This window comes from Primulina eburnea, chromosome 14 (genome assembly GCF_022965805.1).
Source record: "Primulina eburnea isolate SZY01 chromosome 14, ASM2296580v1, whole genome shotgun sequence".
Taxonomy (NCBI): domain Eukaryota; kingdom Viridiplantae; phylum Streptophyta; class Magnoliopsida; order Lamiales; family Gesneriaceae; genus Primulina; species Primulina eburnea.
The window spans coordinates 3,921,386-3,946,843 of NC_133114.1; the positions used below are offsets into that span (position 1 = coordinate 3,921,386).

The 25,458-nt window shown below is 33.3% G+C and overlaps 2 protein-coding genes across 2 annotated transcripts; both read right to left on the minus strand.

Annotated features, from left to right (window-relative positions):
- Positions 1-7,881: 7,881 nt before the first annotated feature.
- LOC140812614 (F-box/kelch-repeat protein At3g23880-like) lies at positions 7,882-9,181 on the minus strand. Its single transcript, XM_073170927.1, has one exon. It carries the CDS (start codon positions 9,140-9,142, stop codon positions 7,931-7,933), a length of 1,212 nt encoding a protein of 403 aa, XP_073027028.1. The 5' UTR covers positions 9,143-9,181; the 3' UTR covers positions 7,882-7,930.
- Positions 9,182-21,123: 11,942 nt separating this feature from the next.
- On the minus strand, positions 21,124-21,844 carry LOC140811096 (uncharacterized). Its single transcript, XM_073168971.1, has 2 exons — positions 21,479-21,844; positions 21,124-21,414 (listed from the first exon to the last, which is right to left on the minus strand). The coding sequence occupies exons 1-2, from the start codon at positions 21,842-21,844 to the stop codon at positions 21,124-21,126; spliced, it is 657 nt and encodes a 218-aa protein (XP_073025072.1).
- Between the last annotated feature and the right edge of the window lie 3,614 nt (positions 21,845-25,458).

Consider the following 25,458-nt stretch of genomic DNA (forward strand, 5'->3'; position numbering starts at 1 on the left):
TGAAAGAAGAAGTGTATGTTGAGCAACCTGTTGGTTTTGAAGATGTGCACTTATCTGATTATGTGTATAAACTTGATAAGGCTTTGTATGGTTTGAAACAAGCTCCTAGAGCTTGGTATGAGAAATTGTCTGCTTTCTTGCTGTCTAATGGTTTTTGTAGGGGTAAAGTTGATATTACCTTGTTTACCTTGACTAAAGATAATGATTTGCTGGTAGTACAAATATATGTAGATGATATTATTTTTGGTGCTACTAATGAACACTTGTGTAGAGATTTTTCTAAGCTTATGCAGGATCACTTTGAGATGAGCATGATGGGCGAGCTCAACTACTTCCTTGGTCTCCAAATCAAGCAATGCAAGGATGGTTTCTTTGTCAACCAAGGGAAGTACATCAAGGAGATGCTCAAAAAGTTTGGGATGGAGTCTTCCAAAGCCTCATCCACACCTATGAGCACGACAGTCAGACTCGACAAAGATGAGGGAGTTAAACCTGTTGACCAAAAGTTATTTCGTAGCATGATTGGCTCCCTACTCTATGTGACTGCTAGTAGACCTGACATTATGTTTAGTGTTTGCTTGTGTGCACGATTTCAATCATGTCCAAAGGAATCACACTTATTCGCCTTAAAACGCATTTTCAAATATCTTTCAAATACTCCAAATCTCGGATTATGGTATTCTAAGAACTCATTTTTCGATTTAAAAGCTTACTGTGATGCCGACTTTGGAGGATATAAGGTAGATAGAAAGAGCACTAGTGGTACTTGTTTCTTTTTGGGAAATTGCTTGGTGTCATGGTTTTCTAAAAAGCAAAACTGTGTTGCACTTTCAACGACCGAGGCCGAGTATATGGCTGCCGGTAGTTGTTGTGCACAAATTCTTTGGATGAAGTATCAATTACTCGACTATGGTGTTACTTTTTCAAAAATTCCAATCTTTTGTGATAATACAAGCACCATATGTCTAACAAAGAATCCAGTTCAACATTCTCGTACAAAACATATTGACATTCGACATCATTTTATTCGTGATCATATTGAGCAAAATGATGTTGAACTTCACTATGTTGACACCAAGAATCAAATTGCTGATATTTTTACAAAACCACTAGATGAATCTACTTTTACTCGTTTGCGTGGTGAACTTGGCATGATTGAGTTGTAAACATTGGACAAATACTCTCGTACATATTTGTTAAATTGAGGGGGAGTATTATTAATGTGAGCATTATAATGTCGGATAATACAAATTAATTGTATTTATCCATAATTATGGCTCAACATTCTTTTATGTGCTAAATATTTTAAATTTTAGGTGTTCCTCATCTTGGCTACTTCGGAATCACCGTTCCTTATTCGGATGCTTCGTTTCACTTCGGATCCACCGAACGTGTTCGGATCGTTCGAGGATGCGGATTCTTAGCTTATGTTTTTGTTATTTTTGTTTATTTTATCTTTATGCATCATTGTATAAAAGACTTGCATTTATTAGTGGATATTTTACCTGTTTATTTGTCTCTCTTTATGCTTATGTCTTTTTTATTATCGCAAAAAGGGGGAGAATTTATTTGGTTAAAATTGCTATTAATTCAACCTCTTAGACTTGTTATTTGATTAAGGGGGAGCTATTTAATAACATTAGATTATGTTGATTATTGTTTCTCAATTTTTAACCAAGTTTTGTGATCATCAAAAAGGGGGAGATTGTTACGCCTTAAACGCATACAAATCTCGAGGATGAGATTAATGTTTTTAATGCTGTAACATATCCCAAAGTTTTTGTTTTGATGATACCAAAACTTGGATTAAAAATGTACTAATGTTTTATATTGAGGCATGCAGGAAATTAAGAACAAGGTTACGTTCGGAAGATCCGAAATTTGGTTAGGACGTTCCGAAATTGTGCCAATCAGAAGCAAAATAGAAGCTGTTCGGAAGCTGCGAGGAGCAAGTTCGGACGTTCCGAAGACTGGATCGGACGTTCCGAACACAAGCAATCAAATCACTTCAATCCGGAGACAAATTGATCTGACTGTTGATTGAGTAGATTTCGGACGCTACGATGGACATGATCGGAAGCTACGAAGTGTTGAAGATTTCAAATCTCCGGAAACGCGGGAATGTTCGGACGGTACGAACTGGAGTTCGGACCTTCCGAAGTTGTTCATACACTGTCTAAAAGAACTGTTCAGAAGAAACGAAGTTTGATCGGTCCCTCCGAAGCATATGTTCGGACCCTACGAAGTCAAGAACGGAAGATCCGAAGTCATTCCAGAATTACGCAAATTGATTTCAATCACATCGGACGTTCTGAAGTATAAACAGAAGATCCGAACCTTGGCGTCCAAGACTAGTATAAATAGGCCTTTGAGGATGCATTCTCAAACATCCCACTCCATTCTCTCTTGTATCTTACAAAGCTTTCTACTATCTCTTGTGTGCGTTGATTAAAAGAGTTGTAATATCAAAAGAGTTGTAGAAAAAGAGTGAAAGTAATACTCTCGAGTGGGTTGTAAAGTTCGTGGCTATCCTTGGAGCCCTCAAGGCCAAGTAGACGCATCGAGGCGTGGTTGTAAAAGCTAGCTTGGAGCTCCTAAAGCCAAGTCGTCATAGTGATACCTCGATCCTCATCGAGAAGGGGAGACGTAGACGATTCTTCGTCGAACTTCCATAAACATCTCTATCCCTCTTTACTTTACGCATTTACTTTACTACGCATTTATTTTACGCACTTACTTTACGCATTCATTTTTATTTGTGATTGTCCCTCAAGTCTTCCGCTTGCAATTTTTGCAAACTCGTTTTAAAAACGCTAAAGGGCCTTAAAGAACCTATTCACCCCCCCTTTAGGTTCTTCAATTTCTCGGTTTATAAGATCCTCAAAAAACCTTCAACCAAAAAGGCATTAAATTAATATTCCTCAAGAATCTTGTCAAGTCTCGGATCTTATATAAATATTCTTCATAAATATCAACAAATCTTTGATATTTTGATCAATATTTTTTTATAAATGTTGATATACTTTGATATAGATCTATCTTTCAATAATATAATTTATAGATCTTAGATATGTTATCAGATCTCAATCATGAATATCTTTAGATTCTCAATATTTAATCTTATATCATATCTTCTTAATCATGAATTTCTATCAATATAAAATCATGTTGTATTACTTTAGAGCCATCAACATCATGATATTTCATGGGCACCAATATATCAATAAGTATAATTGTGCTACTTCCAGAGCATTCACAAATATATCATAAAATTGAGTATTGACGACACGAATGTTGTGCTATTCCAATAGCATTAAGAGAATGAGAAATATGTTCATCATCAGTTTTTTACAGCATCGTGCTGATAACGTGTTATAAGCCATAAAAGAAAGAGAGATTAGTAGAGAGAATTCATAAAAGAAAAAAGAGAAAGAGTCAATACTCAGTGCAATTTTCATTGAACACAATCACCCTATTTATAAGGAAAGATTACAACATACAAATCTTTATAAATATTATCTTGTCATATTTATGTTGATTACAATCTTTCAAATCTAACTGAATAAGGTAATCATCTATAATAAGAATATATTTGTAACAATAATCGCTTTATATATAATTAAATTCTATTAATATCCATAAAGAATCAATACTATCCATAAAATATAGTTAAAATTTTCATCCATGCAGTGTGGAGCTGAAAATTTACCTGTTGTCTTCTTTATTATATATGTGAACTAAGAGGAAGTTGGGGTATTATTTTTTAACTTTGGTCAATTTTTTTTTTTAAATGATATTCTCAAGTGAAATTGATGAACATGATTGTCAGAAATTTTTTTAGATATTTAATATTTGTGTGACAATAATATTGATATATTATATTCTCGATTTTTAAAAAAAAAAATCAAAAGATTGTCTTCTTCTAAAACATTTATCAATTTATCGTGTTTTGGTGGTTTATCAATTCAAACTAACGTGAAAAATAATTACGAACTAAAAAATATTTATTCACTTCAACCCCATCTCTTAGTTCATTAATTAAATAATTTTTTTTAAAATTTAACATTTTCAATAGAAATTTGAAATATCATATAAATAAATAAATGTGTTAGGCTAGAAATACCCAAAAAAATATTCTTTAAACAACTTATATTATTTATTTTAGTTCGTAATTATTTTTACTTTAGTGTGATAAACTATCACAGTGCTCTAAATAACGGTCGAGGCAGTCGCCTAGGCAGTGTTTAGGCAATAGGCAATCTTCGACTGCCCTGCCTTTGTTTAATATGGTCTCTATAGGCGATCCAAGATTATCTTGCGAGAGAGCATGCGACGGAGGCAGTGGAGGTGGGTAAGGCGGTCAATGATTTTAAAATTCTAGTCAACTGTCAAAGTCAAATATTTTTAAAAATTAGTCAATCAATTTGAAAAACCTTAGATATAATAAAAACTTTGTTGAAGTGTCGTTTTTTGCACCCAATGAGCAACGGAAGTTTAAAAATTTTGTATTTTGACAATAAAAAATCTTTTTGAGCATATTATCACTTAAAATAATTAATAGGGCGTTTCGATAATGCATCGAGACCAAAAATTAAAAAGTTAGTTGATTAAAACCCAAAAACAGTAAAGTTATTTGACCAAAAAAAAATATCTTTCATACTGATATGATCAAATTAAATATTAATTATTATTAGTACTTAATAAAATTTATAATAAAAAAAACAATACATAATGATGACGATAGTAATAACAAATAATTTTAGAACAATTATTATCAAGACCACAAGTACCCAGTAGTCCAGTACTACTATCTCCAACTAAAATGATGACATGGCTATCAATTTAGCGATTCTGAATGAATTTCCATTTTTCAGTGAATTTACTTAGAATACTTTTAAAAATGACTTTCTTTATTAAATTCTCTACAATATAGCCTCTTATAGTTCAAAGTGCTTAAAATACTTTTTTCTTTATCACAATTAATTATTATCGATTTCCCCTTCCCTTCCTAGACAAAAACTTGTGTGAGACGGTCTCACGGGTCGTATTTGTGAGACAGATCTCTTATTTGGGTCACCCATGAAAGAGTATTACTTTTTATTCTAAGATTATTATTTTTTATTATGAATATGGGTAAGGTTGACCAGTCTCACAGATTATGATCCGTAAGACGGTCTCACATGAGACACACTCCCCTCCCTAAACCCTAGCTGCCTCTCTCTTTTCATTAATAATTTTAAATGGTTTTTTTTTTCAAAAAATATTTAGAAAAGTCTATAAAATCTGAAATTGGGTTTTTCTACCTAAGTTTCCATCCATTAAGATTTTAAAATAAAATAAATAAAGATTAAAAATACAACAAAAGAGGCATAAAATAAATATTTTTAAGGTGATTTATGTTTTAAATTAGTCTACATACAAAAAAAATAAAAGATAGAGATCAAATTCATTAATTTTTAAAAAAACGAAAATTATTGGATCGACACACATATACACCTTCATTTTTAAAAAAAAAATAAATTACCTAATATTTTACAAATAAAGAATTTTTTGAAAAATGATTGGTTCATTATTTTGAAGTGATCTATCTTTTAAATTATTGAAAACTTCAACTCTCATTTTTGACTTCTTATCCTGAGTGTCATTTCCTTAAACAAGATATGTGTCAAAGTTTTAAATAAAAAAATAAAAAATAAAAAAAGAATATATCCGAGCTCGTGTCGAAACAAAAAAGAAAACTTGTGATATTTATGAGAGTGCGATTATATCTATGCGTATCAGCAGGGGCGTAGCCAGAATTTCAAAATATGATGGGCTAGAAAATAAAAAAAAATTCTAGAAATCAATACAACATTTTCTGTATGACATAAAGAAGACTTAGTATGGGAAACAAAATGATGAAGGAACATCAAAAAGATAACACGGGAAACAAAATGCACTTTCTTTTATTTTAGAAAACTCAAGCCATGGAAATTTTACGAACCAAGAAGACTGAAAAATACGTTTTTGATGCTTAAAATCAGCAAGTGGATATTCATATATAGGTTGATATGGTCCCATACCAACATATTCTCTTCGAACATCATCTTGTTTATCACATGGATATTCCCATATTCTAATTCGTTTCCCAAGGATCACGCTCATAATATGGATTATTTCCTTCTAATGGATCGAGAGCAACTTCATTGTCAGGTTTGAGTTTTTTGGTTTCAATGTAGATCTTGAACTTGACGGAAGAGGATCATTTGAAGTTTTTGATAACTGCTCATTGTTCTTTTGGATGAAATAATCAGTAATGCTTCTTTTTGACATTTTAATTCACCTATAAATAAAAAACCTATAAACATCATTTTATTTCACCTGAAAGAATACTCTTCATTTAAATTAAAATATGATTAAAAAAACAATTTTATCTATCTTTTGAGTCACCAAACATCAAAGACACTAAACAGATAATTCATGGTGCTAAGATTCCATAAAAGAATACAATTAATTTATTGCAAGTTTTTAATCTTGAACTCAGAATAGACCATACTCATATTCAAAAAACACTAGAAACTACAATAATCTTGGGGAAAACACAAATCAATTAACCCAAAATAATAATAAAAAAAACCAGATTCAATAAACTCAAAACAATGTGAGCAGCTGTCATGAACACAAATTCTGTCTAGCATAAATTCCTCCAATAGTCCAATAATAAATAAATAATAATAAAAAGATGAATATTGATTATTACCGATCTTTCCACTGTTTGTTGCTATTGTTTACAATATGTCAAAGAAAAAGTTGGAGCAATTTGGTGCTTCAGTAAATCAAGAAAGATTATATTTGAAAAACACTAATTAAAGAGTTAAAAAGATACCTGACAAGTGGAGATTGGAGAATGAGAAAATTGGGAAAGAAGAGAATAGGGCAAAGGAGATGCGGCCCAGGAATAAAGCCTAATTAAATAACTAATTTTTTAAAAAAATTTGTAATAGATGGACCTACACTATAACTATATAAAAAAATGAAAATCTTAGCTGGGCTCAACTATAACTATATAAAAAAAATGAAAATCTTGGCTGGGCTTGAGCCGAGCCCAGCCCAGCCCATGCTATTCATACGCCCCTGCGTATCAGATGTGGCTATCAGAGGTATAAGTAGTCGTAGACCTAGTAATACAAGAGCATGGTGGTGCCACTCTTGTCCAATTAGATCTGACATGCTATAAAAAAAAAAAAAAAAAGGTTTTTATGTTGTCAAATTTAAATTTTAGTCAATTATAATTATTATTTTTTTTATCAATTTTAGTTTTTTGTCCGACGTGACACTGATGTATGTAGTGTCAAATTATCACTCTCGATGAAAAATCAAATTAAAATTGATAAAACTCCGGAAGATATATACTAAAAGTGAAAAATTAACAATATAGAAAATTAAAATCGCAAATAGACAAATATATATAATCTAAAATATATTTTTTTTCTTATTTTATTGATAAATACATGTACATGGTTTTTTTTTTTTTGGAATATGTGGTTTTTATTTCATCAATATGTTATAAAATTTTCAATATTAAATATTTTTACAGTACCAGCACAAAATATAGTATCGGACCCAAAAATTGATATGTACATTTATTTTCGGAAACTTTTATTGAAAAAAAGAAGAAGAAGTAATAGTGTTGTAGAGAGGCACGTTTTAAAAATAAGTTTGAATGTGATTTGACAATTGATTTGAAAACCTCTAAAATTACAAATATTATAATTTAAATTTTATTTTTTTGGAATAAAAATTAACATCTACGTAATACAAAATTTAAATTTTTATTTTTAAATAAAGAAGACTCTAAAAGAACCCAAATATTCTTGATATCTAAGATTTGTTGAGCTGAAGGAGCTGTTTTAACAATCCTTCTCGTTTGAAATTATATCTTTTAGACTAATCAAGCTCTCTCCTCGTAAATTACTGCACTCATCGAACGACGGGATCCATAAATCTCAAATTTTTTGAACCCGTTTCCATGGATTGTACAAGCTGCCAGTTGACCCTTGAAGGTTTCAAATACCAACCACTCGTTCTTCAAAAATAAAAGAGGCCTAATAAGAGAGAAGGTGCGAAGAACAAAGTGTTTCGTCCATGATTCCTTCTTCCCATATTTCTTCATCACCCAGATCTCTATATCACTTGTCACTTCCGGAAATATTGAAAAATCGATACAAGCCATTGCGAGGCTACCATCTAACTCCATCAGATCCGGGGACCATTTAGGTGGAGAAAAGTTATCATGGAAATCTAAATGTTGAAAATCCTCTGAGCTCATGTCGAAACATAGAACGAACGGATGATCATCAAGATCATCTGTGATGGCATACCAGTGAATAGCACCTTTAAAGAGGAGTCCAACGCTGAGTGAATCAATGATATAAGGCACTTTTGCTTCGATTTGCTTCCAAGAATTGGAGGCTGAATCGTACAAATCAACCCGGTTGTAATGTAAGTCATGCTCATCCGATATCTGGATAACCTTGTAAACACCACCGATTTGGTCAAACCCAAATCCATATCCTAAGGGATGGGCCGTATGATTCTCCGGAAATTTTAGAGGGGGCAACAACTTGAATTCCCGCAATGCCGGATTACACAAGAAAACAAACTCTTCAACAGCTATGCAGACAAGACCATTACAAGGACCGTGAATTGGGATATTTAAGAGATTATTATACGAAGGGATGTTCAAATCTTTCGGAATTGGGATACGCAGATCGGGTGAGACCGATAATTCGGGGAAATCAGGATAGTGGAAAGAGAGCATCTGACTTAATTTCCCACTTTGTGGTGTTAAAACATGATTTGGGATAAGTTTCACAAGCAGGACACTATGTTTCCTATCGCATTTCAGGTGCCTATCGATGAACAAAGGGCTGCTGATCAAATCTCGCCAAGTTTTAGAAACACACCTGAATTTTAATAGAGACTTCAATGGGAGAAGTATCAAAACTTCAATTAGCACATCCATCGGTAGCCGTGGTTCTTTCATTGTAATTAAGGAATCACTAGTTCGTATTACTTGCTTAATCTTGTACATTACATCACTGGAATTTATATCCCTCGACAAATTCTGATTAAGGTGCACCATTATCAAAAAAGACTGCATTCATTTTGCTTTAAAGAAGATTCGCTTGATATTCAACTTCCCCGAAGAATGAGTTGTAGCCTGATCAACTCCGTGACTTTTAGGTTTCTCTTTTGATTTATCTTGAAAAAATTAATTAATGAACAATGCTCGAGTAAGATCTCATGTTCAGTGTCCAGTGAATATAGAACAGATGATTAATAGAAACCTTGTTCGACCCTGTCCGATTTCAAATTAATCGAACTCAATTATTATTACTATAATTATTATTCGAATTCTCCTAAAAATCGACTAAACATTGTAGTATTAATAATAATATAAAAATTGTCATCAATCTTCGTTCAAGTATATTTTCCAATGAATTATAGAGTGAAATCAAATAAAGGAATTATTAGATTAATTATTCTGTTTATTTATGTGTGCGAGTGCATGCTTGAATATCAAAATCAAAATATATAGGATCGTAGCATAGGTATATAAATAATTTGACCTTTTTATAAAAAAAAAAAATTAATTTATATAATTTTATGTTTTCTATATACTTACAATAGGTTCGACCCTGTCCGATCTCAAATCATGGCCATGCGGCTGCGCAATCCATCCATGTGGGATTTAATTGTATGAAAATATTGACATGTTTTGGATTTTAGTTATGTAACTTATTAAAATTTGATTTTCGTACAATAACTTAGATTTTTTTTTAGTTTTTGTAATTCTTTTTTCCGAAACCACTAAATTCATTGAATATAGTTTATCTGATATTAATTCTATTATACGCGACATATATGATGATAATAAAGCTCATATTACACACATTTAAAATTCATTTGATAAAGAAAAAACAGCCTTCAATACTTCAAAATGAGAGCAAAAAAGTTTGTCGTTACATTTTATTTTTGTTTAGGTATATTTTAGTGTTTGTAACATAAGTTGTATTATCGTCACATAAACCACGTAGAATAGCATCAGTGTGTCAAATAGACAATATCTGGTGAATTTTGTGGTTTCGGTAAAAGAAAAAAATGGACAAAAACAAAAACTAAATTACTAGTAAAAATCAAACTTTGACAAACTACGAGACTAAAACTCAAAGCAGAATAACTTATAAGACTAAAATTGTAATTTTCTCTTAAATCAACATTATTTACTTGAAAACATTATATACAAATAAAAAAAATTATAACATAATTTGAAATGCAAATACTACTTTTTTTTAAATATAGGATTCAGAACCAATCAAAAAAGAGTGAGTCTCCTGTGAGACCGTCTCACGGATCATAATCTGTGAGACGGGTCAACAATACCCATATTCACAATAAAAAATAGTACTCTTAGTATAAAAAGTAATATTTTTTTATGGGTGACCCAAATAAGAGATCTGTCTCACAAATAATACCCGTGAGACCGTCTCACATAAGTTTTTGCCATCAAAAAATAGTAATTCATGTTCATGATAATTTAAAAAAACAAAGATAAAATTTAAGAAAAATAATTAAGTTGTGAATAAAGAAAATCCAAATTTTCATAAAAAAAAATATATTCAATTTATTCAATATTTAATAAAATTAATTAAGTTGTGGGAATTTTTTTTTTGATTTTCTATAAAATATTACATTTCGTAGATATTTATGTTAATAAGCTTAGAATGCCGGTTTCTTAAATGATGACAATCATCTCCTTTAAATTAACTTTTAAGATAAAGTTAGGTCAAATCTATCATCATAACAAGACTTATTTGGACCTTAGTCCTTAATAATAATAATAATAATTCTTATTATATAAAAGATGAAGTCATAATAACTATATTGGAGGAAATCAAAATATTTATATAAAACATTTGAAAAATTGTCTCACGAGTCAATTTTGTGAGACGAATTCCGATCTGACACCCAACTCATGACGATAGTATCATTTTTATGTCAAAATTATTATTTTTCATGATAATTATAGATCAAGTCAAACTGTTGTACAAAATACTTGCTCAAATATTTAATTCTTTTCTTACCCACTACCCACTCAAAATCTCCTCAAATCACTCCAGATTTGACGTAGAAAAAGCATTTCTAAACAATTTTTTTAAATCCAACAATTGTTATAAATTGAAAACAATTTCTTATTTATTATTTAGGATTATTTGATTAATTAAAAAAATTAAGAGAATGTCTCCTCTGAAATCCAGTCAATTGAACAGTCTCGGAAGCAAAGTGTAATGCATCGAAAATTTAAAAGTCCACGTAAAACACATGCATGCAAGTTATGAAATTTCTAGTGTATTTCAATAAATTGTTTTAATTGCAGAAGTTAATTATGTTGTGCATGTTGACATGTTTAAAATGTGTTTTTCTACAAGGGTGCATTAAAATGTATTTTAAAAGGTTATTCGAGTTGCGATCGAGGAATGGAGACATATGGCTGAAAAATAGAAAATGTTTTTATTAAATAATTGTTTTTAATTATTTAAAATATGGTTGATGCTTTTTATTATTTTTGAAAATAATGGGTTTTGATGTGATTTTATATGCCGTAACATAATTTTTATCGGTGTTGATTTTTCAACAAAAACATGAACGTATTGACAACCCGGCTAATAAATTCACAAACTTTATCAAACAAAATATTTTAAATTTGTACTAATGGTCTTAATGGGCCTAATTAACCTTTTTAATGGACCTAAGCTACTATTAACCTTTTTAATTACTATTTAAAGTGCAATAAACCTACCCCAATTCATTATTGTTACACGCCCCACACCCCTTAAGCATACAAACGCATTTCCCTCAACCCACAGCACACACACAAGCATCAACAAAGAGGTTGCTTCGAAAGTTGCAAGTAATTTCAAGCCAAGGTCTCTTCGTCATCGTTCTTCGATTCGTTGACGTTTATTCGTGCGTATTTAGGCACGTGATATTCTTCCTTTACTCATCATCACACCATATTATGTAATTATGAATGAAATTTCATGAAAACAAAGGGCACCTTTGAATATTTTTGTACATGCATATTATATGATTTTTAAAACTTGTGTTTTGATTTAAAAACATGATTATTGTGTTGTTCAAGGGGCTGCCATGTATCAGGATGTTAATGTATGGTTTTACACGAGATTTAGGGTCCTAATAACACACCAAAAATGCTGCAACATGCTAGAAAACAAGCTGGAACCACCTTACTGTTATGGTAATTCAGGGGCACGGTTTAAGGGTTTGGTGGCTGGGCTTGGGTTCCGCTGGGACCAAGGCTGGGCTAGGATCATGTGGGTGTCAAGGGAAGAGTCCTAGCCACGCTAGGAATCGAGTCAAGGGGCTTGGCTGGCTAAAGAGGGGGCGCAGGTGTGCAGCTTGCACATGGATGGAAGGGCGAGGGTTAGGTGAGCTAGGCTGGCTCGAGAGGGGTCTAAGGTTGGTCCAGGGTCGGCTGGGCTTGGGTGTGGCTCAGGTGAGGAGTCCAAGAAGCGAGGGAGACCTAGGCGCATGCATGAAGGACTCGCGCGACTCTCTTGTTTCGTTCAGGGGGTGTTGCTGTGGGTTAGGGTCGAGTCCTAGGGGTCCAAGGGAGGTCTGGTCAGAGGATGGCTCAAGGTGGCTCGGGCTTGGCTCGATGAAACCGAGAGATGGTCCATAGGGTTTCTCTAGTGGTTCTAATTTAGGGTATTTTTGGTTTTTAAATGGAAACTTGGCTCACGGAGGTCGAGTCATGGTTCACGAAGGCTAAAATATTATTAAAAGTCTAAGTTTTCATATGAGAATTTTATACTAAAGTTTGGTTTAATTCGAGATTAAAACACATTGATATGTTATATGTAAAGATTAATATAAAAGTCATCGATTTAAGCCAAATAAAAATATTATAAAATTAATGTAAGCTTAAATAATTATTTGGGATGGTCTAGAGTCGACAGAATTAAGAAAATGTCAAAAACATGAATTTTTACGTCTAGAGGTAAAACGATAATTTTACACCTAGAAATTAGTAAACGTCGTGACAGTGCTCTGATTGCTATTTTATATTAAATGATTATTTTACATGTTTATGGATTTTTATGATTTATATATGGACAATTAAAAGATATATTGCATGCTTGGTTTAAAAAGAAAAATGATATTTTATGCATGATTTTTGTAAAGTTATGATAATATGAAATGTTGGAGGAGGTGAAGTTATTGTGATTATTATGATGATATGAATGAGGATATCGTGAGGAAAAAGGCTCACGAGGGAGCACATTTACGGGAGAATACCCCAGAAGGAGCCAATTCGTGGGAGAAGGCCCTAGAGGGAGCCTGTCTATGGGAGAAGGCCCCAGAGGGAACTCGACGATCGTATTTCCATATGATGATGCTAGTCCAAGACTCAATTGACGGGTGAGAGTGTCGCTGATGTCTCCGCTGCCCAATACTATGGTTACATGATAGAAGGATCCATCGCCCTTATGATGATACGAAAGTCACAATTAACTATCCAAATTCATTAAGAGAAAAACTTATATTATTACGATGAAAAAGGAAATGTTTATGATAAAATGATGAATAATATGGATATGTTTATGATAATATGAAAAAGTTTATGTTTCACATGATCTTGAAAATGTTATTTTAAGTACAAGTATTTTCACTGTTGCATGTGATCTGTATACGTATTATTTGTTATCAATATTATAGTGTGTTGAGTCTTTAGACTCACTAGGTGTGATTGATGCAGGTGATTATGATGATAATAGAGGTCTTGATGGTTGATTTTGCTGGACTGAAGGTGAACATAACCCGAAGACCGACGCTAGTTTTCCGCACTAGTTATGATTTATGATTTTAAGTTATGTTAAAGATATTTTAATGACTTTGATTATGTTTTGAGAGGTTGATAGTATGAGCTATACCTTTCGAATAATATTGTTTAAGTTTGGTAAAACGTTTGACGATTTTATGATTTGAACTATTTCCATTGATTTTTAAATGTTAGTTGGTTGTTTTATTTTAAAATGACGCAATGTATTTTTAAAGTACATATATATGTATAATTCGAATTATCATGATTAAGGAGGAAAAAATAAAATAAAATTCTAGTACATTTTAAGAAAACGAGTAGTTGACGTTTCAGTTGGTATCAGAGCAATGATTCTGTAAAGGGTTGTGCCACCATCAGTATCGGGAAGATCAGTCGTCAAATCTCAATTTGTAAGTTTACATGGTTTATATGATTTAATATGAAATTACCTGCATGACTACATGAAACATATGTTTACGTCACATGTTTAATAGCATTATGATGATATATGTTTTATAAGCTTTAGAATTTCTATACGTGATACAATATGAAATAAGAAATTATATGATTTCAACTCATGTTGGCTTTATGGTGGAATTGAACTATGTTGAATTTTGGATTTTAGTATTGACATTCTGTTTTTGGTGCCATAAGTTAGTCGTAAATATTATAAATGCTTTTGGGATACGTAGATTCTTCTAAGAAGATACTGATGATTCATGGTTACTAATTGAGTTAATTTTGGGAATTTGACATAATGAATAAATATTCGAAGACTGCGATGATATTTGGAAGTAAGAAAATGTATAAATTGGGATTTTAATTTTTATGAGAATTGATTTTGGGTTAATAAGCTTAAAATTTTCGAAATTATGTTATGAGAAACATGTAGAAAGAAATTAAGAATGCCAAAAATTTATTGGTTAATTGTGGAATTTTCAAAATTAAGGACATTGGATAATTTCGAGGAAATTAAAAACTAATTTTGCAATTATTAAGGAATTTGGGGACTAATCTAGCAATAAGTGTGAATTGGATGGTTCAAATGATATGAATTTTCGATGATTCAGGCTTGTAAGAATATTTAGAACCTTGGGATATCTTGGTTATAAGGAATGTTAATCAAGTGTATTATAGGATGAATCAATGTTAGGCTTGAAAATCTAAGCGTTAGTGGATGCGTTTGAGATTTTAATGTTAAATTAGAATAGGATGATGAACATTTTGGGCATAAATAAGGAAATTAATATATGATAAGTAGGGTCATCCATCTTTTTATATTGAGAATTTTAAGAAAAGTTGAAATTCGAGGTTATAATAACATAACACTAACTCATCATAAGTCGTTTTAAGTTGCGAGTCGCAAACAAGGATGTAGAAGATAAATTTAATTGGGATCAAGGAGGCGTAAAGACATTCTAAAACTTAAGTTTTTATCAGAGTAGCGCAGCGGAAGCGTGGATTTTTAAGATACCAGAACTAAGTCTAAACTTGTGAGTACGAAGGATAAGCATTTCGAGGACGAAGTTCAATTTAAGGGGGAAGAATGTAATGCCCCGAAAATTTAAAGGTCTACGTAAACCACATGTATGCAAGTTATGAAATTTTTTGTGTATTTTAATTAATTGTTTTAATTACATAAATTAATTATGTTGTACATGTTGACATGTTTAAAATGTACTTTTCTACATTGGTGCATTAAAATGTAGTTTTAAGGGTTATTCGAGTTGCGATCGAGGAACGGAGACCGAAAACTGAAAAATAGAAAATGTTTTTATTAAATAATAGTTTTTAATTATTTAAAATATGGTTGATGCTTTTTATTATTTTGAAAATAAGAGGTTTTGAGGTGATTTTATACGTCGGGACGTAATTTTTATCGGTGTTTGTTTTCTACAAAAACGCGAACGTATTGGCATCCCGACTAATAAATTCACAAACTTTATCAAACAAAATATTTTAACTATGCACTAATTGTCTTAATGGGCCTAATTAACCTTGTTAATTAGCCTAAGCTGCCATTAGCCTTTTTCATTACTATTTAAAGTGCAATAAACCTACCTTAATACATTATTGTACACGCCCCACACCCCTTAAGCATACAAACTCCTTTCCCTCAACCCACGACACACACACAAGCATCAACAAAGATGTTGGTTCGAAAGTTGCAAAGTAATTTCAAGCCAAGGTCCCCTCGTCATCGTTCTCCGATTCGTCGACGTTTATTCGTGTGTTAAATACGCAAACGCATGCCATATTCTTCTTTCACTCATCACCACACCATATTATGTAATTATGAATGAAATAGCATGAAAAAAGGGCACCTTTGAAGATTTTCGTACATGCATAATATATGATTTTTAAAATTTGTGTTTTGATTTAAAAACATGATTATTGTGTTGTTAAAGGGGCTGCCATGTATCAGGATGTTAAGGGATGGTTTTACACGAGATTTAGGGTCTTAATAACACACCAAAAACGCTGCAACATGCTAGAAAACAAGCTGGAACCACCTTACTATTATGGTAATTGGGGGGCATGGTTTAAGGGTTTGATGGCTGGGCTTGGGTTTGACTGGGACCAGGGTTGGCTAGGGTCATGTGGGGATCGGGGAAAGAGTCCTAGCCATGCTAGGATTCGAGTCAAGGGGCTGGGGAGGAGTCCTAGCAAGCTAGGACTCCACCCGAAAGCCATCAAGGGGGCGCAGGTGTGCAGCTTGCGCATGGAAGGAAAGGAGAGGGTTAGGTGAGCTAGACTGGCTCGAGAGGCGTCTGAGCTTGGTCCAGGGTCGTCTGGGCTTGGGTGTGGCTCGGGTGAGGAGTCCAAGAAGCGAGGGAGACCTAGGCGCATGCCTGAAGGACTCGCTCAGCTCTCTTGTTTCATGCAGGGGGGTTGCTGCGGGTTAGGGTTTATTCCTAGGGGTCCAGGGAATTAGTAGGGTCCAGGGGAGGTCTGGTCAAGGATGGCTCAAGGTGGCTCGGTCTTGGCTCGATGAAACCGAGAGATGGTCCATAGGGTTGCTCAAGTGGTTCAAATTTAAGTTATTCTTGGTTTTTAAATTTAAACATGGCTCACGATGGTCGAGTATTGGTTCACGAGGGCTAAAATATCGCTAAAAGTCTAAAATTTTAATATGAGAATTTTATACTAAAGTATGGTTTAATTCAGGATTAAAAAGCTTTAATATGTTATATGTAAATATTAATTTAAAAGCCATTGATTTAAGCCAAATAAAAATATGAGAAAATTAATGTTTTCTTAAATAATTATTTGAGATGGTCTAGAGTCAACGGAATTAAGAAAATGTCAAAAACATGAATTTTTACGTCTAAAGATAAAACGGTAATTTTACGTTGTTTTATATGTTAAAATGATTATTTTACATGTTTATGGATTTTTGTGATATATTTATGGAAAATTAAAAGATATGTTGCATGCTTGGTTTAAAAAAAAATGATATTTTATGCATGATTTTTGTAAAGTTATGATAATACGAAACGTTGGAGGAGGTGAAGTTATTGTGACTATTATGATGATATGATTGGGGATATTGTGAGGGAAAAGGTTCCCGAGGGATCCTATTTATGGTAGAAGGCCCTAGAGGGAGCTCATTCGTGGTAGAAGGCCCAAAGAGAGCCTGATTATGGGAGAAGGCCCCAGAGAGAATCCGATGATCATATTTTCATCTGATGATGATAGGCCAAAGCTCAGTTGACGGGTGAGAGTGTCGCTGATGTCCCCTCAAACCAGTACTGTGGTTACATGATAGATGGATCCATCGACCTTATGATAATACGAAAGTCACAATTAACGATTCAAATTCAATACAAGGAAAACGTATATGCTTATGATGAAAAAATTTTTTTATGATAAAATGATGAATGATATGGATATGTTTATGATAATATGAAAAGGTTTATGTTTCAAATGATCATGAAAATGTTATTTTAAGTACAAGTATTTTCACTGTTACATGCGATCATTTGTTATCAATATTATGGTGTGTTGAGTCTTTAGACTCACTAGGTGTAATTGATGCATGTGATTATGATAATAATGATAATGGAGGTCTTGATGGTTGATTTTGTTGGACTGAAGGTGCACATAACCCGAGGACCGACGCTAGTTTTCCGCACTAGTTATGATCTATGATTTTAAGTTATGTTAAAGATATTTTTATGACTTTGATTATGTTTTGAGAGGTTTTTGAGAGGTTGATAGTATGATCTATACTTTTCGAATAATTTTTTTTAAGTTTGGTAAAACGTTTGACGATTTTATGATTTGAACTATTTCCATTAATTATTTTTAAATGTTAGTTGGTTGTTTTATTTTAAAATGGCGCAAGATATTTTTAAAGTACATGTATATGTATAATTCGATTCGTCATGATTAAGGAGGAGAAAAAATATCTAATATGTTTTGAGAAAACGAGTAGTGGACGTTTCACAAAGAGATTCCGATGAATTCTAATTTATGCGAACGATTGTCAAAGTAGATTGTAATAGATGTTACTTTTGTTTTATATTTAATATGTTTTAAGAAAACGAGTAGTGGACGTTTCACAAAGAGATTCCGATGAATTCTAATTTATGCGAACGATTGTCAAAGTAGATTGTAATAGATGTTACTTTTGTTTCAACTTTCCAGATTGAGTTTAGATGCAAAGTTTTTCCGATAATTAAAATAGCTGTTACTTTTGTTTTATATTTATTTATTGTCATTTTGTTTGGTAAGATGGTGGACCAAAGTACTCTACATACTTTTCAAATGTGGCAACTAGCAATTCATTTCAAATAATGCAACTAGCGGGAATTTTCAAAGATGGTTGTTGGCAGCTAAGCAAATGAATTTTGTTTCAAATGCACGGGAGCTATATTAATAGAGCTCCCACATCTCAATTTTAGATCATCTCAAAACAAGCAAAGCAATTACAAAGCTTAGTAGATAAGAGGGAAAAAAAAGTTCTCTTGTGTGAGTTAGAGAAAATATTTTCTCGGTTATACTCGGGTTAGGAGTGTGAGATATTTAGTGTATCATTGTGTACACTTATTGTAATATTTCTCTTGTTATAAAAGATCTGCAGTGTTCCGTGGACGTAGCCTACATTGAGTGAACCACATAAATCTTTGTGTTCTTTTTGGTTATTTTATTCCGCATTTTTGTGTACTATTATCATCGTGATCGACATTGCTTCGGTGTAGTTTCTCAACAATTTTAAATTTAAACTACTTAATTGAATTAAATTATTATTATTAAATTAAAATGTGGGATTCGGAATGTGAGTTTTGGATTTTGTGTTTCGATTTTTAATAAAAAAATTATAGGATCAAATGCTTGATATTTTATCAAAAGATATAACTAGTGGTACGATACAACTCAAATATTTTAAAACTCATAGCAGCACAAATGCTATGTTTCGATTGTTCTATTCAATAAAGACAATTATTGCATACAATAAAATTAATTATTAAAACAATTAATAACCAATATTTTACTATTTATATAAAAGTTATGATTTTCAGGTAAACAATAGCAATTATGCCGATTAATAATCAGAAAATATACAGTACGATAATAGTTATATTTAATTAAGAGTTTTAACTGAATATATAATTGAGCTATAGCCATCTTGTCCAAAGACATAATGTGGAGATAAAAAAGATTAATTAGTTGATACCAGGAGAGTTATAGTACTGATTAAATTAAAAATTTATATTAAATTAAAACAATTAATCAAGAAATTAACATGAGTAGAAGGCCAGACCCTGTATTTAATTGTTTAATCTTAAGATTTATTTTGAATTTGGCATCAATGTATTTAACTAACAAAAATATTAAATGTGTTGGACAATGAATTTTAAAAGAGATTGTTCGTGATTTACTCATCACTGCAACTTTATTCTTCGTTTTGAAATATTCCATAACATTATCGATAAATTAAGTTAAATTTATGTCACCACATTCGACACGATGATGAATCATACACTACAAAAAAACGGTAGGATTAGCGACGCTTTCATAAAAAACCGTCGCTCAAATAGCGACGGTTTTCATTTTCCGTTGCTATATAGCGACGGTTTTTATATACACCGTCGCTTTTTAAATTATAGCAACAGTTTTATAAAATCGGTCGCTAAAATAGCCACGGTTTTAAAAAATCGTCGCTATAATAGCCACGATTTTAAAAAACCGTCGCTATAATAGCCACGGTTTTATAAAACCGGTCGCTATTATTGCGACTGTTCCACACACCCGTCGCTATTTTGTGCAACGGGTTAAACAAAAGCGACGGTCTTGTGTCCTACCGTCGCTAATATAGCGACAAATTTTCATAAACCGTCGCTAAATTAAACAGACGACGGTTTTATTAAAAACCGTCGCTTTGTGAAGCGACGGTTTAATATAAAGAGTCGCTATAATAGCGACGAAAAAAAAAAACCGTAGCTATATTTAACGGCGGTTTAATTAAACCGTCGTTATCTTAAAAAATAGCAATGTTTTTAAAAAAACCGTCGTCACTTTTGGCGACGGTCAAAGTTAAACCGTCGCCGACTTAGATCGGCGACGGTTTCTAAAATCCGTCGCTATTAGCGACGGGTTGTGAACAACCGTCGCTATTAGCAATCTGTCTATAAATTGTCGCGTCTTCGACTGCTTTTCTTCACACCTCTCCTCTCCCTTCACTCACATTTGCAAGCGATAAACAAGTCTTCTCTCGTGGACGATTTTTGCTTCTACTCAAGTACGTTTTTTTGCAATTCAATTGTTATTTTTTGTATCGTTTATATATAATTAACATATAATATACTGTTAGTATGTATATAATAATTTTTTGGAAAACTTGTTATAAATCCTGGGAGGATGTTAAGACGACATCCCACACTCCCGGTAAGGGATACGACAAGTATAAAAGTCTATAAAGTTTTTAAACAAAATAAATTATGACACATCATTATAATAATGTGATATGATATAAATATTTGTTTAAAAATGACTAATATTACATACAAGATTTAATTTGAAAAGTAAAATACATCTTACTTTTTATTTTGTAGGATAAAATGGATAACGATAGAAATTGGATGTATCGTCGGTTGGAGAATGGATTTGTAACGGCTGAATATTGTGTTGGTGTAGAGTCGTTTGTAGCTTTTGCACTTAGTCATCCTGAGTGTTTATTAGATGGAAATATCCGTTGTCCTTGCAATAGTAAAAAATGTCAGAACCAAACATATTTAGATGAAGATACTGTGAAGGTACATCTCGGTCGTTATGGATTTGTACCGGATTACTACAACTGGTATTTTCATGGAGAGGAATATATTCCCCCGGTCTTTCCTAATTTTAAGTGGTATAACTTTATTGCGTAAAACTTTATCTTTACGATCCAAGATACAAACAGGATACTCAGTATACGATAGAGACGGATCAAGTTCAACCTCATCAGGCTGAATCACATGAGACGGATCGAGCTCATACTTAGGCAACATAGAAACATGGAAAACATCGTGGATGCCAAACAATGACTGGGGCAATTATAAAACGATAAGCGCAAGTCCCAATACGCTCAACAATCTCGTAGGGACCAACAAAACGAGGTGACAACTTACCTCTCATACCAAAGCGAACAACACCTCTAAACGGAGAGATTCTCTGAAACACAAAATCTCCAACTTGAAATTCTAGAGGTCGACGACGTCTGTTAGCATAACTAGCTTGACGATCTTGGGCAGCTTTCATTCTCTGATGAATCAACTGGACTTTATCATGCATTTCCTGAACAATCTCAGGTCCAGTCAACTGCTTCTCACCAAATTCATCCCAACAAAGAGGTGATCGACATCGTCTGCCGTACAAAGCTTCAAAAGGAGCCATACCAATAGTCACCTGGAAATTGTTGTTATATGAAAATTCTACTAGTGGTAAAGCTTCCTGCCAACTGTCTTTAAAATCCATGACTACCCTCGAAGCAGATCCTCGAGTGTCTGAATCGTACGCTCTGTCTGACCATCTGTCTGAGGATGGTACGCAGTACTCATCGCAAGTCGTGTACCCATTTTTTTTTGGAAACTAGTCAAAAACTTTGATGTGAATCTAGGGTCACGATCTGAGACTATTGCAACTGGAACTCCTTGAAGTCTCACAACATTTTCAATATACAGACGAGCCATTTTCTTGTACGAATATGTCCTCTCAGACGGAATAAAGTGTGCCGATTTAGATAATCTGTCGACAATCACACAAATGGCATCGAAATGACGAGAAGTACGTGGCAAATACGTGACAAAATCCATAGCTACGTGCTTCCAGTTCCACTGAGGAACCTCAAGGCTATGCAGTAATCCTCCCGGTCTCATTCGTTCCGCTTTGACTTGCTGACAGATCATACAACGAGACACAAACTCAGCCACATCCTTTTTCATATTCTTCCACCAAAACTGAGGTCGTAGAATATGATACATTTTCCTTCCTCCTGGGTGGATACTATATCGAGTACAATGAGCTTCTTTAAGGATGGCTGTATGCAATTCAGGAATATCTGGGACAACCAATCTACCATTCAACCGAAGAGAATCCTTTGAGTGAATTGAGAAACCAGATTGGTGTCCTTGAGATACTAACTCATAAGATTTCAGAACTCGATCATCAGTTTTCTGAGCTGACTTTAAAATCTGAATTAACTCTGGCTCAACATAAATCTGAGATACACAAACAACATTACCTTGGATTTGAAAATCCAACCCACAGGTGCAAATATCCTCTCGTAACTTAGAAACATGAATTGAGGATAAATTGACGTCAACAACCTTACGACTCAAAGCATCGGCAATGACATTCACTTCTCCCGGATGATACTGGATCTCACAATCATAATCTTTCAAAAGATCCATCCAACGTCTCTGTCTCATATTCAGATCTGACTGAGAGAACAGATACTTCAAGCTTTTGTGATCAGAATAGATTACAAATTGCTCCCCAAACAAATAATGTCTCCAAATCTTGAGAGCAAAAACAATAGCAGCCAGTTCCAAGTCATGAACAGGATACTTAGACTCATGCGGTTTCAACTGACGAAAACCATAGGCCACAACTCTGCCATGCTGCATCAGAACACAACCTAGACCTCGATTAGATGCATCCGTGCAAACCACAAATCCTCCAGAACCACTTGGAATGGTAAGAACTGGTGCAGAAGTCAGTCTTTTCTTCAACTCGACAAAACTTGACTCACATTCATCAAACCAAATGAATCTCTGATTTTTCTGAGTCAGTTGAGTGATAGGTCTAGCAATCTTTGAGAAATTTTCGATAAATCTCTGGTAATAACCAGCTAGACCCATGAAACTACGAATCTCTGGCACATTGGTCGGTCGTGCCCAGTTCAGAACTGCTTCCAACTTAATTAGATCGACAGAAATACCATGTTGAGATATGACATGGCCCAGAAATACCACTTTATCTAACCAAAACTCACACTTGGATAACTTGGCGTACAACTGCTTCTTTTGAAGAATTCGAAGAACTATCCTCAAGTGTTTAACATGCTCTTCCTCAGACTTGGAATAAACAAGAATATCATCGATGAATATAATCACAAAACGATCGAGATGTTTACGAAATACTCGATTCATCAAGTCCATAAACACAGCAGGAGCATTGGTCAAACCAAAAGGCATAATCAAAAATTCAAAGTGTCTGTATCTCGTGCGAAAAGCTGTTTTCGGCACATCTTCTTGTTTAACTCTCACTTGATGGTACCCTGAACGAAGATCAATCTTAGAATACACCGAAGTACCTTGCAACTGATCAAATAAGTAATCAATCCTAGGGAGTGGATATTTATTCTTGACAGTAGACTTATTCAGTTGCCGATAATCAATACACATCCGCATCGTACCATCTTTCTTCTTGACAAATAGAATCGGTGCACCCCACGGTGAAGAACTCGGACGAATATAACCTTTACTCAACAAATCCTCCAATTGTTCTTTCAGATCTTTCAGCTCAACAGAGGCTAAACGATATGGTGCTCGAGATATGGGTTCAGTTCCTGGCATTAATTCGATACTGAACTCAACTTCTCGTTCTGGTGGAAAACCAGGAATCTCTTCTGGAAACACATCAGGAAACTCACAGACTACAGGAATATCAGAAATCCGTCGCTCATCTTGCGATAGATCCATAGCATAAACCAGAAAATCTTCATTACCAGAATCTAACAATCGATTCATTTCAATGGCAGAAGCTAGAGGAATCTTGGCTTGAGAACCACGACCATAGAAATTCCATTTAGGAGCAAAGCTAGGTCTGAAACGAACTATTCCTCGATAACAGTCAACAGTGGCACGATTTGCAGTCAAAACATCCATACCAACGATACAATCAAAGTCATGCATAGGTAGGACTATGAGATTCAGATATAGAACATTTTCATCATGAAACAAAACCACATTGAACACCACATTATCAGTGATAATCATTTTGCCCATCGGAGTAACAACAGATAGATTGGAATTCATACTAGTGGTGCGAAGATCATGCGAAACAACGAATGCATGAGAAACAAAGGAATGAGATGCTCCGGTATCAAATAACACTCGTGCTATAAAACCACATAGAGTACAATTACCGGTAATGACAGTACCTGGAGATGCCTGAGCCTCATCCTTAGTCAAGTATTGCGTGTTTTCTTGATTGCTCGCAAGCGCACGACGTCAAGTTATAGTAAAATGTAATTTTGAGTACAAGTGTCGATCCCACGAGGAATGTCTTTCTAAATTTATATTAATGCTTGTAATTAAAATAGTTTCGATTTTATTTAGAATAATCAATTGATAGATTTGTTTATACCAATAACTAGATTGAAAATAAATTTAATTGTAGTACCAAACAAAGTTGAACAATGGAATAAAAGATCTAGAGGTCCGATTTCACGCAACTATCCACCATGTGCTATTTTGTGTAGCTATATTATAAATGTCCTTCTTATTCATTAGCCAAGAATTCTATTATTATCTACTCCCTCTCCCGAGTGCTAAGTAGATACTAATTATCTAACAAAAGATTGTAACATCCCTGTCAACAATCTATAATTAAATAACACAATAAGCACTAACTTCTTTTAATGGCTTCAATAGCAATAGATGTCCTCCCGAACTATATAAATACTATCGATGTATTTTTCCCTTTCTTGTTTATAAATTCCCTTTTCCAAGTGATAATTTATAAACATACAAATCATTCAAGATATGGCCAATAAAATGAAAGCATTAAGATTGAAAAAATACAAATGAACAATAAAGGAAACTTATATAGCATAAATCATAAATCCCAACACATGGTTTCTAGTTTTGTTCCATCATTCTTCTAGAATTAAGATTTAGTTCATAATAATAAAAATAACACAACAACACATAAATCTTAAACAAGACATATCAAATAAAAGTAAAAATAAAGAAAGAAGAACTTAGAACAAGAGTTTTGGAGTGTATGAAGCTTTTGTCCAAAAGTGTGCAAGAACTTTGTTGAAGAAGATGAGCTTGATCTTCAATCCTTTCCTTGTAGCCTCC

Bases quoted from the DNA above. Each gene is read 5' to 3' on its own strand.
- LOC140812614 (XM_073170927.1), bottom strand. From the start codon at position 9,142: ATGCAGTCTTTTTTGATAATGGTGCACCTTAATCAGAATTTGTCGAGG.
- LOC140811096 (XM_073168971.1), bottom strand. From the start codon at position 21,844: ATGGATTTTAAAGACAGTTGGCAGGAAGCTTTACCACTAGTAGAATTT. The intron at 21,415-21,478 runs GTTGGTCCCTAC...TAATTGCCCCAG, and splicing joins GTAAGTTGTCACCTCGTTTT to TCATTGTTTGGCATCCACGA.